The 16,972-nt window shown below is 41.2% G+C and overlaps 1 protein-coding gene across 2 annotated transcripts in view; it reads left to right on the forward strand.

Moving 5' to 3' along the window:
* The first annotated feature begins 1,832 nt into the window (after positions 1-1,832).
* SDAD1 (SDA1 domain containing 1) overlaps positions 1,833-16,972 on the forward strand; it is a 41,031-nt gene continuing 25,891 nt past the window's right edge. The window contains exons 1-5 of one of the 2 annotated variants that reach the window (XM_003832302.5): positions 1,833-2,089; positions 10,810-10,914; positions 11,378-11,476; positions 15,084-15,194; positions 16,844-16,915. In XM_003832302.5, the coding sequence (XP_003832350.1) occupies positions 2,000-2,089; positions 10,810-10,914; positions 11,378-11,476; positions 15,084-15,194; positions 16,844-16,915 (477 nt within the window). In that variant the 5' untranslated portion in view covers positions 1,833-1,999. Of the gene's footprint in view, positions 2,090-10,807; positions 10,915-11,302; positions 11,477-15,083; positions 15,195-16,843; positions 16,916-16,972 lie in introns of those variants that run through there. The other variant, XM_003832303.5, reaches the window with a different exon arrangement.

Below are 16,972 nucleotides of genomic sequence, written 5' to 3' on the forward strand. Positions count from 1 at the left end.
TATGGCTATTGTTTCAATATACCAGACATTTTCAAGTACCTGTATACAGTCTTTTTTCTTTTCTTTTTCTTTTTTTTTTTTTTTGAGACAGGGTCTCACTGTATTGCCCAGGCTGGCGTGCAGTGCTTCACTGTGACCTTAACCTTCTGGGCTCAAGCAACCCTTTTGCTTCAGCCTCCTGAGTAGCTTGGACCACAAGCCTGTGCCACCATGCCTGGCTGATTTTTCAATTTTTTGGTAGAGATGGGGTCTCACTATATTGCCCAGGCTAGTCTTGAACTACCCAGCTCAAGTGGTTCTCCCACCTTGGCTTCCCAAAGTTCTGGGATTACAGGCTTGAGCTACCACACTTAGCCAGATTTTGTTTTGAGAATACTTTTTTTGCCCTCACTAAAACAACCTAGCCAAAAAATTTTAATTTAAATCTATTCTTTTTAAAAAAGATTTATTTCTTACATTTATTTCTTAACTTCACAGGTAACTGACTTGATAATTAATAAATAAGTCATTCTCCAAAAGCAGCTGAATAACATGGTTTGTGGAGCATTCTTTATTTTGTGCGCAGGTGTGATTACAGAGTTGTTTTGTTTGGGGCTCATTTTATCAACGTCACAGATGAGGTTGGCGTTCTATAAAATTGCTTTGGTTAAGCAGAACCCTATTGTCTGGCTATTTTGCCAGACCAGCAACCAGCTACCAGCTGTTAGGCTATGTTTTTTCTCATGTAGTTACAATCAAGACTGTCTAGATTGAAATCTCATCTTCCTCACAGGCTATGAATTGAGGCAGTCAACTTCCCTGAGCTTGTTTCCTCTTCTGTAAAATGGAGATAACAATAGCACCTATTTTAGAGGGTTGTTCTGAGGATTAAATAAGTTAATACAAGTGCTTGGAATAGTGCCTGGCACAGGGTGGGTAATTAGGTGTTTTTTTCTCTCTCTCTAATTCACAACACCCTACCTCATTCATTCAACCCTTATTGATTTTTTACACCTTGAGATTGTAGAAATGTATTCTCCTCTTCGAATTACCAGGATCTGAATTAAAAACTCTGACTGAGGAGTGCTTACAAAGCTTATAACGATGGTTGAATTTTAACGATTAATTGCATTTCTTAATGGTCAACATGATCACATTTTATCCAGCCCTCTTTTCCCTTGTATGGGTCACGCTAAGTTGAAACAACCAAAACCAAAATAAAAACATATCTAAAATCATACACATTAACTTATATGACCCTCGTTGCTCTTTTTTCCTCCTAAGAGGGAATAGTGCTATCTAGCGCCACGGTTCTTTTCAGTTTTGTTTTGCTTTTTATACGGAGTTTCGCTCTTGTTGCCCAGGCTGGAGTGAAATGGCGCAATCTCGGCTTACCGCAATCTCCGCCTCCTGTGTTCAAGCGATTCTCCTGCATCAGCCTCCCTAGTAGCTGGGATTACAGGCATGCGCCACCACGCTAGACTAATTTTGTAATTTTAGTAGAGACGGGGTTTCTCCATGTGGATCAGGCCGGTCTCGAACTCCCGACCTCAGGCCCGCCTTGGCCTCCCAAAGTGCTGGGATTACAGACGTCAGTTTCTAATTTTAGACTGCGGGATTAAAAATAAACAATTAATCCTCATTTATGTGCTTCGTATCGGTGTCGGGATGACGACAAATGCTAACACACGTGAAAAAATTTACATTTTAGATCCTTTCAGAAACGCAAGGCAGTATTAAGTAGTAGCATATGCCCAAGGGCGAGGGGCGGGTCGGCGGTGGCTGGCTCTCCAATACACCACAGAGTTATTTTGGCAACGAGAGTAATTTTGACACACTGAGGCTTCCGTAGCATAGCTCTCTCTAAGCACCGCTAAGGTGTCGCTTGCCTAGAGTCCCATGCGCTGTTTCCGGTCATACCCGGAAACACGAGTACAAGCTGCAGCTGGCGGGGATTGCAGGGTGCCGGCCGTCTGAGTTTTTTTAAAACTGCTCGCTGCGAAGTCTGTCTGCAGCCAAAATGTCCAACAGAAACAACAACAAGCTGCCCAGCAACCTGCCGCAGTTACAGAATCTAATCAAGCGAGACCCGCCGGCCTACATCGAGGAGGTGGGAGTGCGGCGCGGCAGACGCTAGAGGCCGGGTAGTGGATGGTTGAGACGCCGGTGCGGGAAAGCATGGAGTGGGGCTGGGATCCAGGCTCGCCGCCTATTTTTCTGTTAGGTTCAGGGGTCCCTCCAGAGGAGAGAAGGGGTTGGGGAAGGGACATGCCTTAGGGTTCGTTCCCCACCTCTTGAAAATCTGTTGCCCCTTTGGATTTTCTACCTGCCCTGCTGTCGCTGAAACACCTTTAAAACCTCATTTTGTTTTAAGATATTTTTCTTCGACCGCACGGAGGTGGAGAGAGAGAGAAATGGGCCGCACCCAGCCACCAACTTCCACGCGGGTTTCTCAGCCTCTTTTCAGAAATCCCAAACTTGAATTAGTCGGTAACCTTTGATGAATCGTATGTTAGAATGCTTTCGATTGACGTCCGTTTCTGAGAGCAGGCTGTGTACCCTGGACTGTGCCAGGAAAGGGGGGCGGTTTCTCAAGCACAATGGACAGACTCGGGAGCTTAGTATATTTCGTTAAGCCAGGATTCAAACTTACCGGAGACTGGCATGACTCGGATGTCAGAATTTGCTTCGGGAAAAGATTAGGTTGAAAAATTAGGCCCTCATTGTGATGGGCTTTGTGTACTGACCTCATATAAGTTGTGAACATTAGGGGTGTTTGAACCAAGTACCGACAAAACGAAAGTGGTTTTTGATATATTAATCTGACAGGTGCTTCCTTCAGACACTCATTTATCAGACAGGCATTAAACAGGTATCTCTGCTAGGCATTTGCTGCAATTACATGTTTGTGCTTCTACCAGATTGTGATTTGTTCAGTGGCTAACACAATTACTTATTTTTTTCATTGCCCTTCTCACTTCCCTCCTCCCCTAAATTTTCACATATATGTATTTTATGAGTGCTTTTTAACACATGGCAATCTCAGTGGCTTAGGTCGCCAGTAGAGAAAGCCTCTCCAAGGATCAAGGTAGTGGAAATAAAGAGTAGGAAACAAGTACAAGAAGTTAAGTAACATAGGCAAGGCTTTGAGATGCTTAAAGCATTGTATAGCCATTCGCAAAGAAAGTGGTAAGTTGAGAGTCTATATAATTCCGTTAGATAACTCCTGCTGCTGACTGTTGTTAACCAGTTGTGTAACCGAAGCAGGTTAATCGCTGAGCCTATGTGGGTATTTTAATATGTAAGAAGGGGGTAATAACTACTTCTTTAATTCACTTAAGTATATATGCAAAATCACATATAACTACTGTGTGTTGTTATTCTAGGTAGGCGTTGGGGTACAGTAATGAATAAGACAGATAAGAAAGCATTCTTCTCTTGGACTTACATTCAAGTGAGTGTAGACTTATTATGGTAGAGATTATGAAGAAAATAAAACTGGATGGGAATAAGTTAGAATTGGAGGCTTCTGATTTAGACCCCGTAAACAGGGAAGGTGGCTCTGCAATGATGATATTGAGCCAGGCAGGTAAACAACATTTTAGGTACAAGGAATAGAAAGTGCAGAAGCTACTGGTGGAAAAAAAGCAGAGAAGAAGCCAGTGTAGCTAAAGTGTAGTCAGCATAGAAGAGGGCAGTGGAAGATGATGTAGGAAATGCAGGCAGGGGTCAGCTTATTCAGAGCCTCTTAGGCCCTGTTAACGAGTTTAGATTTCACTCTGAGTGCCTCGGGGAGTGATTGAAGAGTTTTAAGCAGGAGAGTGACATGATCTGACATATTTTTTTAAGAATTTACTCTGGAAGTTACATGTGGAATGGCTTGTAGAGGAGCAACACTGGAAGCAGGGTAACTAATATAATGGATCTCAGAATAACCAAGCAAGGGATTGTGGTGTCATTGGAATTATGGGCAAAGATTCGTGCTGTTCTACATGGAGGTAGAGCTAGTAGAGCCTTGGGATTTCTGGTGGAGTGGATGTGGGGGATAAGGAAAAAAGAAGGAATGAAGGATCACCCAGGTTTTTTATTTATGTGTCTAGGTAGATGATAGTGCCATTTCCTGAAGTTCATTCATTTGACAAATACTGTTGATTACCTGCTATATGTAAGGCACAATGCTGGGCCCTGGGACTACATAATATTGAGCTGTACCGATAAAAATTCTATGCTCATTAAATGACATTCTAGTAGGGGGTGATATACAATAACAAATAATATAGTATGTTAAATAATGAAAAGTGCTGTGAAAAAAAGACAATAGGAAAGTACTTATGTATGTTGGGGGTGAGATGGGTATTGCAGTTTTAAATTGGATAGTTAGGGAAGGTCCTCTTGAGATAGTAATCTTTGAGTGAAAACCTGAAGGACATGAGGGAGAGCTGTGCATATGTTTAGGAAGAATGATCTAGGCAGAAGGAACAGAAGGTATAAAGACCCTGGGGTAGGTATGCCTGGTAGATTTCAGGAACATAGAGGCCAGTGTGGCTCCAAATGGGGAATGAGGAAAGGGGGTGAATTTGGGATTCTACCTCCCAATGAGATGGAAGCCTTTACAGGGTTTTGAGCAGAAGAATACATGAACCACCCTATATGAGAATAAGATCACCGTTACTTGAGGATAGACTGTATGTAGGAGGGCAAAGATAGAAGCAGAGACACCACATAAGAAGCTATTGGAATTATCCACAGCAAGAGATGATGCTGGGTTGAGTGGTGCTAGGATGGTAACAGGAAGTAGTAAGAAGGGTGATTAGATCCTGGATTGGGTAGGTAGAGAAAGCCCTGGGGATTCCCAACATTTAAAGGCCAGTGAGTTTCTAAGTAACTGGAAAAAGGGACTGAGAAAGCAGCCAGTGAAGTTTCGAGGAAAACCAGGAGGTGTTCTGGAAGCCAAGTATAGAAGATGTTCCCAAGGGAGGGAGAACCCAAGCACATCAGATGCTGATGAGTCAAATAAGATGAATACCAAAAGTTGACCACCATTAAATTTAGCAACATGGGGTCGAGCACGGTGGCTCACACCTGTAGTCTCAGCACTTTGGGAGGCCAAGGTGGGTGAATCACCTGAGGTCAGGAGTTCAAGACCAGCCTGACCAACATGGTGAAACCCCATCTCTACTAAAAATAGAAAAATTAGCCAGGTGTGGTGGCGGGCACCTGTGATCCCAGCTACTCCAGAGGCTGAGGCAGGAGAATTGCTTGAACCTGGGAGGCGGAGGTTGCAGTGAGCCGAGATTGCGCCACTGCACCCTAGCCTGGGCAGCAAGATGAAACTCCATCTCAGAAAAACAAAACAAAAAAAAATTAGCGACATGGATGTCATTGGCTACCCTGATTCATTGAGCAGTTTGGGAAGAGGAATGGGTGCAAAAATCTGATTACAGAAGGTTTAAAAACAATTGGAGTATGATTCTATGTATATGAAATGTATATGAATAGAATATGTCCAGAATAGGTGCATCTATATGGATGGAAAGTAGACTAGTGGTTGCCAGAGCTGAGGGTAAGGGGTATAGGAAATAACTGCTAATGGATTGGGGTTTCTTTTGGTGATGATGAAAAAGCTATGGTTGTACAACTTGGTGGATATACTGAAGAACCGAACTGTATACTTTCAAAGGGTAAATTTTATGGTATATGAATTATATCTCAATTTAAAGGATTTTTTGAAAAAGGAGGGCAATTAGGTAACATATGGACAACTCTTTAAAGGACTTTTTCTGATGAGAGAAATAGAGTAGAAGGTACAGAGTAAAGTGGAATCAAGAAAGGATTTTTTTTTTTTAAGACACAGTCTTGCTCTGTTGCCCAGGCCAGAGTTCAGTGGTGTGATCACGGCTCACTGCAGCCTCAACCTCCTGGGCTCAAGCAATCCTCCCGCCTCAGCCTCCAGGGTAGCTGGGACCACAAGTGTGCAACCACCATTCCCAGTTGATTTTTTTGTAGAGATGAGGTCTTGCTAGTTGCCCAGGCTGGTCTCCAAGCTGAAACCATGCAATCTTTCTGCCTCAGCCTCCCAAAGTGCTGGAATTACAGGCATGAGCCACCATGCCCAACCAAGAAAGGTGTTTTTTGTTTTGTTTTGTTTTGTTTTTAAGATGGCAGAAAGAACAGCATGTCTATATACTGATGGGGCAGAACCTGTTGAGGCAGGAAATGGGAGGTGGGGACTAGTGAAGCAAAGACCTTGATTGAGTGACATTACAGGGTTTAGAATCTAATGCATAACTGGAGGGGCTAGCCTTAGATGGTGGCCTGATAGCTTTTGTAATAGGAGAGAAGGTAAAGTAAATGGGCACAGGAGAAGATAGGTGGTTAAATGGAAATTATCCTCAGATTGCTTATATTCCTAGTGAAATTGGAGATAAGATCATCTGCTGAGAATGGGGACAGGGAAAAAGTGAGGTTTGAGGACAGAATGCAGAGTATGAAATGGTTGTCCAGAAAAGTGGGAAAGTGAAGGGACTAGAGAAATGTAATGAGATTGCTGGAGTACACGCAGGGCTTAATTGAGGTTTGTAGTTATGAATTTGTGCCTATAGTCCCAGCTAATTGGGAGGCTAGGGCAGTTGGATTGATTAAACCCAGGAGTTTGATGCTGCAGTGAGCCATGATAGCACCACTGCGCGGAAACCTGGGCGACAGAGCAGGACCTTGGCTCTAAAAAAAATTAAAATGAAAAAAATAAAATGACACCAATTAGCCGATTTTCTCCAACCATGTTCAGCTCTGGGAGTGTAGCTGTAGAGAAGGAAAGCACAGGGTGGGCATTTTACCAAATGGGTATAATGATAAGAGAAATGGGCAAGTGAGTTGAAGTATATGCATGGAGGTGATTATAATGATTGATCATGGAATTGAAGCTGGATGAGAAGGGAAGTTGGCGTGGGGGTTACTTAGGTGCAGTGGAAAGGTAGTAGGCTTAGTAGACTGTGGATTCTGATGAGATTGAAGGATCATTGGAGTTTGGAAAATAGGAGATGTGGTTGGAGAGGAATATACCTCTAGTTGAGATTATGGAGTTGTAATATAGTTATTGGTAATGACAACATTTAGGGTGTGACCATGGAAGTGAGTGCTAAGATACAGTAAGTTCAAGATGATTAGAGGAGGAGAAGTCAGGGTAATGAGGGGCCAGTGTATTGGGAAGACCCTCCATGTGGATACGAAATCACCAAGTATTATAACAGGAATTGAGATAGAGGGTGAGAAGACAGTGAGCAAAGAGCTGAAATGTTGAAGGAATGTGAGGATAACCCTAGTCTTTAGATGACTACAAGGAGGAATAGTGGGTCTTGTGGCATAAGATTCAAAGCTGGGGGTGAGGACAGTTGAGGAGAAAGGATATTAATCTGGAGGGATATGAGTGCTCTGGAAGTAGCATTGATGAAAAAGGAGGATGCCTACTGACTCATCCATGCTGGGAGAAAGAAACGATGTAGCAGTGTGTCAGGAGAAAACCACTGTTCCCATAGAGCATCTGAATGACTGGGCTGTTTAAAAGAGATTTAGATGCCTTGGCCCCACCCCAAGAGTTTCAGGATTCTAGTGGAATGAGGATTACAGTGAGGAGGATGAGGGATGGCCAGGGAATACTGGGCTCTTGTGGTGACTGATGCACATAAAGGGTGTAATGAGATTAGTCCTGATCATCTCAAGGCGGGTAAATAGTGTTAGCTGGGCCATGGGTGGGGTGAGGGAAGAAATGGGGTGAGGATTTTGTCAGTAGCATAAAGAGTTGTGTAGCCCTCTCCTCACTCCTATTCAGTGGAGGTGTCGGGTCAAGAGAGAAGTGGTTCTATCTGAAGCATGTAGGGACTTGACTTCTGTTCTTAGAAAAAGCCTGGCAGTTTTGTTGAGGAAATCAAGTTGTGTTTTTTGACCATGCTAAGTTTACGATATCTGTTTAGACACCTAAACAGAGATGTCAGACAGGTGACTGGATATGTGAATTGGGAGTTCACTGGACCAGGTAGGGATGATGAGAAAGAGTGTGTGTGTGTGTGTGTGTGTGTGTGTGTGTTTGTGTGTGTGTGTGTGTATGTCACATAATGTAAAGACATAGACTATGTATGGGTGGAGAGTAGTTAGCTGTAAGGCATGGAACTGTGGAATTGAGGCCTGGTGAATTCCAACATTTGATTATCAGGTGGCTGTTACAACTAAACATAAGTAAGTGAGTTGATGTGCATAAGGAGCTTAGTACATAACAAGTGCTGAATAAGTGGAAGCTATTATTATTTCCATGTGTCTACTGCTATTGGCTGTTAACACATCCTGTCTAGAGCTCTAGCATAAAGTTACTGATACTTAAAAGAAGAGGTAAAAGAAGAGGGGAGCCAGGTGCTATGGCTCACACCTGTAATCCCAGCACTTTGGGAGGCCAGGGTGAGAGGATCACTTGAGGCCAGGCGTTTGAGTCCAGCCTGGGCAACATAAAGAGATCCCGTCTCTACAAAAAATAAAAATGAAAAATCAGCTGGGCATGGTGGTGAACGTCTGTGGTCCCAGCTACTTAGGAGGCTGAGGCAGGAGGACCTCTTGAGCCCAGGAGTTTGAGGTGGCAGTGAGCTATGATTGTGCCACTGCAGTCCAGCTTGCGTGACAGAGGGAGACCTAGTTTTTTTTTTTTTGTTTTTTTTTTTTAAGGTACCAAAACAGATATATAGACCAATAGAATAGAACAGAGGCTTCAGAAATAACGCCACACATCTACAACCACCTGATCTTTGACAAACCTGACAAAAACAAGCAATGGGGAAAGGATTCCCTATTTAATAAAACATGTTGGGAAAACTGGCTAGCCATATGCAGAAAGCTGAAACTGGACCCCTTCCTTACACCTTGTACAAAAATTAAATCAAGGTGGATTAAAGACTTAAACAAAAGTCCTAAAACCATAAAAACCCTAGAAGAAAACCTAGGCAATACCATTCAGGACATAGGCCCGGGCAAGACTTAATGACTAAAACACCAAAAGCAATGGCAACAAAAGCCAAAATTGACAAATGGGATCTAATTAAACTAAAGAGCTTCTGCACAGCAAAAGAAGCTATCATCAGAGTGAATAAGCAACCTACAGAATGGGAGAAAATTTTTGCAATCTATCCATCTGACAAAGGGCTAATAGCCAGAATCTACAAGGAACTTAAACAAATTTACAAGAAAAAAAAAACCCCATCAAAAAGTGGGTGAAGGATATGAACAGACATTTCTCAAAAGAAGACATTTATGCAGCCAACAAACAGTGAAAAAAAGCTCATCAGCACTGGTCATTAGAGAAATGCAAATCAAAACTACAATGAGATACCATCTCACGCCAGTTAGAATGGCAATCATTAAAAAGTCAGGAAACAGCAGATGCTGGAGAGGATGTGGAGAAATAGGAACTCTTTTACACTGTTGGTGGGAGTGTAAATTAGTTTAACCATTGTGGAAGACAGTGTGGCAATTCCTCAAGGATCTAGAACCAGAAATACCATTTGACCCAGCCATCCCATTACTGGGTATATACCCAAAGGATTATAAATCATTCTACTGTAAATACACATGTACACATATGTTTATTGCAGCACTATTCACAATAGCAAAGACTTTGAACCAACCCAAATGCCCATCAATGATAGACTAGATAAAGAAAATATGGCACATATATACCATGGAATACTATGCAGCCATAAAAAAGGATGAGTTCATGTCCTTTGCAGGGACATGGATGAAGCTGGAAACCATCATTTTCAGAAAACTATCACAAGGACAGAAAACCAAACACTGCATGTTCTCACTCATAAGTGGGAGTTGAACAGTGAGGACACATGGATACAGGAAGGGGAACATCACACATTGGGGCCTGTTGGGGTGAGGGGCTAGGGGAGGGATAGCATTAGGAGAAATACCTAATGTGGATGACAGGTTGATGGGTGCAGCAAACCACCATGGCACATGTATACCTGTGTAACAAACCTGCACATTCTGCACATGTATCCCAGAACTTAAAAGTATAATTTTTAAAAAGGGGTGGCAGTGGGGGGGTGGGATTTTGACTGGAGAGCTTCATGTACTTGAGATATAATTTATATTTCTGACCTGTTATTTTTCTGCTGATTTGAGTGCTCTGCATACATGGATATGGTAGTAGGGGTCATTTATTTTTATTTTTATTTTGTGAGACAGGGCCTCCGTGTTGCCTAGGCTGGAGTGCAGTGGCATGATCATAGCTCACTGCAGTCTCGACCTCCCTGGGCTCAAGTGATCATCCCATTTCAGCCTGTTGAGTAGCTGGGATTACAGGTGCACGCCACCACACCCTGCTAATTTTTGCATTTTTTGTAGAGACAAGGTCTCCCTGTGTTACCCAGTTTGGTCTCGAACTCCTGGGCTCAAGTGATCCTCCCACTTTGGCCTCCCAAAGTGCTCACAGGTGTGAGCCACTACACCCAGCAGTCGGGATCATTTAGATAGTAACTGGCAGAACAGGGCTACAATCTGAATTTGGGATTCATGCTTCTCTGTTCTTACACCATGCTGCCTAAACTTGTAGTGATAATTCCAAGGAAAAGTTCTTTAGATTATCTGTGATGTGCTCAGGTCTTTAAAAAGCGCACTTTGAAGAATGCAGATAAGGCAAAAGGAGTGTTTTTATATACTTTTGCATTATCTTTTTCTCCATGTGATCGTCAACAGTTTCTACTAAGAATTTCTCTACTGAATGTCTGTACTGAGAAAGTCATGTAATACAATGTGACAAACTTAAATTTTATTTTTCTACAGTTTCTACAGCAGTATAATCACTACAAATCCAATGTGGAGATTTTCAAATTGCAACCAAATAAACCCAGCAAAGAACTAGCAGAGCTGGTGATGTTTATGGCACAGGTAAGAATATAATTGCTTAAATAAAGACCGGTATTAACACACAGTTTGCCGAATGTTTTTTCACTAATACTCAACCTTATTCCACTCTGGAATGGGAACTTAATTAAAATATTTTTCTAACTTTCCCTTTTTGCAAATTTTATTTTCTCCCTATCATGAGTTAGAGAATGTCACTAGATCTTTTTGCGTAACTAACCAGGACAAAACTTTAAGACTATTTTTTTTTCTTCAAATTCATCATAAAAGCAGGTACTAAATCATGCCATAAATATTACTAAGACTAGAGAACCCATGATAAATGTTGGAGAAATTAACATGTAGAAGGAAAAGAAGGTTGTTTGGAACCATCTACTTCTATGAAACATAGCCTTTTACTCTCGTTTTGCAGAACATCCTAAATGTATGCATCTGAATTATAGGAGAGAAAGAGAGCAACTTCAGAAGAGCCTTTGCTTTGTTACAGATTAGTCACTGCTACCCAGAGTACCTAAGTAATTTTCCTCAAGAGGTGAAAGATCTTCTCTCCTGCAATCATACCGTATTGGATCCAGATCTGCGAATGGTAGGACCAGTAGTTGGATGAATAAATTGTGCTGTGTTCATGTGTACTGCGTTCATATGTATTTAAATGAGAACAGCCTCTAAGCTAATTATCTTCGGAAAACGTAAATTATAATGTATTATCCTTTCCTAAAAATTCTTCTATGGCTTCTCATTTATACTTAGAGTAAAACAGAAACTTAATAACCTGGCTCAAAAGTGCCTGCATGATCTGCTTCCTGCCTGTGTTTCTGATATCATATCGTTTTCAGCTACACTGTGATCTTTCTATTCTTCCAGCACACTAACCCTACAGGATGCTCTTTAACCTTTTGAGATGATTTCTTCTAGTCATTCAAATCTCATATGCATGTAGAATCCTAATCACAACTTGTCATTTTTATAATGCCTTAAATTAGTAAACTTACCCATTAGACAGTCAGTTTGAGCATTTCATCATTGTCCTTTTAGTGGTTGGGGTTGAGTCCTGGCTGACATTCCCTTCACGAGGCCCGTGTACCTGTTTGCCCCACTTGTTGTGAATGTCAGCTGCTGGTGGCCCTCAGCTGCCCTTTCTCTGGAACATTGTCCTCAGCTAAATCGGAGTCCTAGTGCCTGGGAGGTGTCCTCCTACCCTAGTAGCCCACAGCCCATTATCATGTGGTACAAAAGCCCAGCCCATTACCTCAGGGTGGCTCTGACTCCAATGCAGGATGTGCTCCAGTGTTTTCCTGTGTTGGGACTAAAGCTAGTCTCCAGTCAAGGACACATCCTTGCTTTGCTTTGCGTGTCTCTGCACTATCCTCCTTCCTTCACTTCCTTTCTGAGATCATACCCCCAACAAATCACTTGTAATAAATCAGTCTCTGCTTCTAGGGACTAAGACATTTCCAAATTTAATACATCTGCTTTTCAAACCTGTTTACAGCAGATAAGTACGCAAATATGATCACAAAACTTACTAATATCCTATAGCACAACTTGTAGAAATGCCAATTCTTTAGATGAATATTTGTTTTCTTTTAGACTTTCTCAGGTTTTTTGTATTTCTATCATTTTTATACTACTTTAAGATTTTAGTAATTTGATTAGGCCAAAAAGAAAAAGAATACTGTCTCAGACAAGCCAAGGTTTCAGGCCCTGGGTTGTCAACTGATTGATACTCAGCTGGTACATGGGACCTGGCAGTATAGCCCAAGGGACTCCAAACTTGAACCCCTAGTCTAAAGGCTTTTACCTATGTCATGTTACTCTTGAAGTCCTTGTAGGTCATAGAGATTTGATATTTTGAGTATAGAGACTTAATGGCTTTCCAAGTAATTAGGATTTCTTTAAGTTTTATTTTCCTGGCAGTACCCCACCAAACTGGTCTGTGGGCATTATTAAATTAATATATATGCCAGGTGCACCTGTAGTCCCTGCTTCTTGGGAGGCTGAGGCAGGAGGATTGCTTGAGGTCAGGAGTTTGAGGCTGAGGTGTGGTATGAGCATGCCTGTGAATAGCCACTACACTGCAGCCTAGGCAACATAGCAAGACCCCACCTCTAAATTTTTTTTTAAATGGAAAAAAATGTGTATGTATATTTCTTTATAGTGCTTTATGATGATTAGTAGGTTTTTAAAAAATAATAGAGATTTCCGCCAGGCGCGGTGGCTCACGCCTGTAATCCCAGCACTTTGGGAGGCCGAGGCAGGAGGATCACCTGAGGTCGGGAGTTCGAGACCAGCCTGACCTACATGGAGAAACCCTGTCTCTACTAAAAATACAAAATAGGCCAGGCATGGTGGTGCGTGCCTGTAATCCCAGCTACTTGGGAGGCTCAGGCAGGAGAATTGCTTGAACCTGGGAGGCGGAGGTTGCAGTGAGCCGAGATCGCGCCATTGCACTCCAACCTCTGTCTCAAAAAAAAAATAATAATAATAATAGAGATTTCCTTTACTAGGAGATAAAGGATTGCGTCTGTATAGTTAGCATTGCTCTTTAGAGGAAGCATTGAACACACTGGAAGAAGCTCTTTTTAATTGGTTTTTGGGATAACCAACAATTCTTATCAGCCACTGGGCTATCTTTCTACCTGGTGTATTTGCTATTTTTCCAAGACTTTTTGAATCATTCCCAAGATTTTGTTCACTCTGTCCTGCTTACACAGATAGAAACATTGTATTTTTTTTGGAAGAAATAAAATATCCATATATAGTAATTCTTACCTACTTAGTCAAATCAATAAAAGTCAAGTTATATGTATTTCATTGACATTATAACTATCTTTTTATGTACTTTAAAACTTTTTTTTAGTATTATTATTTTAATTACTTTATGTTCAGATTGTCACCACCTTGCCAGGGGAAGCTTCTTAGTCCTTTTAGCAATTTCCCTGAATTTTTTTTTTTTTTTTTTTTTTTTTTTTGAGACAGGGTCTGTCACTCAGCTGCCCAGGCTGGAGTACAGTGGTACGATCTTAGCTCACCGCAGCCTCAAGCTTCTGGGCTCAAGCAGTCCTCCCACCTCAGCGTACCAAGTAGCTAGGACCACAAGGTGTGTGCCACCACACCCAGCTGATTTTTTTTTTTTTTTTTGTAGAGACAAGGTCTCACTACATTGCCCAGGCTGGTCTTGAACTCCTGGCCTCAAGTGATTCTCCCACCTCAGCCTCCCAAAGTGCTGAGATTATGGGTGTGGGCCACCATGCCCAGCCTTGCCCTTGTTTTTGAAAGCATCCTTGAATTCTGGCAGAAATAGTTCCAAATTCATTCTTACCGTTTTTCCTGCCCCAAGACTTGGAATCAACTATTCTTCAAGGATTGTATTTCATCTAATGAAGGATAACACAAAATTTGGGTGATAGGGCTACATGTAAGAGTTGGTGGTAAGCAAGAGTGCCACAGCTGCTAGGCGCATCAGCTCATGCCTGTAATCCCAGCTACTTAGGAGGCTGAAGTAGGAGCATCATTTGAGAAGTTTCCAGGAGCTTGAAACCAGCCTAGGCAACATAATGAGACTCTATCTCTTAAAAATGGAAAAAAAAAATAATAGCTGGGTACCTACAGTCCTGGCTAATCAGGAGGCTGAAGCAGGATCGCTTGAGCTCAAGAGTTCAAGACTAGCCTAGGCAATATAGCGAGACCCGTCTCAAAAAAAAAAAAAAAAAGGCGGGGGGCAGGCATGCAACAACTGCTGTTGAGCCATTCTTAGTGCTGATGGTACTTCAGCAGAATGCCTTGTAAGGTCATAAACTCTCATTGATTATTCCAATTTAGTGTATTATGTTGTTATCCCACCTGTCTTTATGGATTCAGGGTTTTGCCATATGGTGACACTACAAAGAGACCTTACTTGACCTCCCTGTGGCCCTCCCTCAGTCACTGTTGATCAATTACATAACCCTGTTTTACTTCCTTCATGACACTTATTTTCTTAGATCCTCCTTTTTATATGCTTACTTGGCTTGTCTGTCCTCTGTTCTGCTCTATCCCCAGTGTAAGCTCCATGAAGGCAGAGACTGACTATTCTGAATCCTACAATAGTGTCTAGTTAGTAAAAGACATTAAGGTCTTGGGACATATACGCTCTATTTTCTCACCTTGTTAACTTTACCATTGTCTTATGGTATGTTTTTTTCCTTCCCGAGACATTTTGCAAAGCTTTGATCTTGCTGAGAAATAAGAATCTCATCAATCCATCAAGCCTGCTAGAACTCTTCTTTGAACTTTTTCGTTGCCATGATAAACTTCTGCGAAAGGTAAAGGGCAAAACAAATATTTCCCTGCATCTTCCTTGAGGCGACATAAAATTTTGTTGTCTCTTGAATTATCGATGCTTTACATTGTTAATAATAACTTTAACAGGAAAAAGCAACCATTGTGTGCATGCTATATGGTGTTAATAGCCATATTTATTGAGTGCGTACTTTGTGCCAGGCACCATTCTCAGAGCTTTATGTATTTACTCATTTACTCACAAAGCCCTATGAGAGAGGGATCCTCATTATTATTATTCTTACTTTGCAGATGAAAGGGCTGAGGTTAAAGAGAGATAGAGTAACTTGCCCACTCTCACACTGCTTCTTAGTGGTGGGATTGGATATAAGCCCAGGCTCTGGTTCCAGAACCCAAGCCTTTTACTACTGCACCATACTGGCTGGCTAAATCAGGACATTGGTACTCACAGCTATAACTGACCCACTCCCCCACAAAAAACTTTTTTGTTGTTATTAACATTTTCCCATGATTTTGCATTTGCTTATATAAGATTAGAAGCTGAAGATTTATGAAAGAAATTTAAGATGGAAAAACTTGGCTGGGCACTGTGGCTCACACCTACAATACCAGCATTTTGGGAGGCTGAAGTGGGAGGATCACTTGAGGCCAGGAGTTTGAGACCAGCCTGGGCAACACAGCAAGACCACTGCTGTATTTAAAGAAAAAAAGGAAAGAAAAATTTAAGTTTACATTCATTAATTTAAAATTTTTTTCAAAGTATTAAGAGACTACCACTGTTTGATTTTAGCAATTGTACTTCTTGGTCTAATTTGTGGAATAAAAGTGGTCCATGGGAGCATGGTGTGGGCACCAGTGATATATGCATTCACAGTATTTTCCTGCATGCAGTTAGGTGCTTGGTAAATTGGAGCATTTTTTTTTAATAACACTTTTATTGAGATATAATTTATGTAAAATTCATCCACTTAAAGTGTACAATTCAGTGTTTTTTAGTGTATTCACAGCATGGTACAACCATCACTGCAATCAATTTTTGAACATTTTGTCACCCCCAAAAGAAACTCTATTCCAATTAGTAGTTAATCCTGTTCCTCATCCCTTTTAGCTCTAGGTAATCACCAGTCTACTTTGGGTCACTATAGATTTGTGTGTTTTGGAAATTTTATATAAGTGGAATCATAACAATATGTGGTCTTTAGTGACTAGATTCTTTCACTTAGCATAATGTTTCCAAGATTCATTCGTGTTGTAGCACGTATCAGTACTTTATTCCTTTTTGTTGCCAAATAATATTCCATTGTATGGATATACCACATTTTGTTTATCCATTCATCAGTTAGTGGAAATTTAAGTTATTTCCACTTTTTGGCCACTATGAATAAGGCTGCTATGAATGTTTGTGTGAACACTGATGTTTTCATTTTCTTGGATATATACCTAGGAGAATTGTGCCGTATTACATTAAACTCCATGTTTAACTTCTTGAGGACAACTTTGCTTTGCTTTGTAGTTGCTTTTTTGTTTGTTTGCTTGGTTTGGGTTTCTTTTGGGATAGAATGAAAAATAGGTAAAATTAAGTCATCCTGTACATTCATACTGTTCTCCAAATTTAGCAAGGTTAAAAATGTTGGTTAGGTTTAATGTATATATTTTTGTTTCTTTTCCTCAGACTTTATACACACATATTGTGACTGATATCAAGAATATAAATGCAAAACACAAGAACAATAAAGTGAATGTAGTAAGTACTCTTCTGTCTTCCATGTTTGCAGCATTGTACCATCAGTGTATTAAGTCT

The sequence above is a fragment of the Pan paniscus genome, chromosome 3 (assembly GCF_029289425.2).
Source record: "Pan paniscus chromosome 3, NHGRI_mPanPan1-v2.0_pri, whole genome shotgun sequence".
In the NCBI taxonomy this organism is placed as follows: Eukaryota; Metazoa; Chordata; class Mammalia; order Primates; family Hominidae; genus Pan; species Pan paniscus.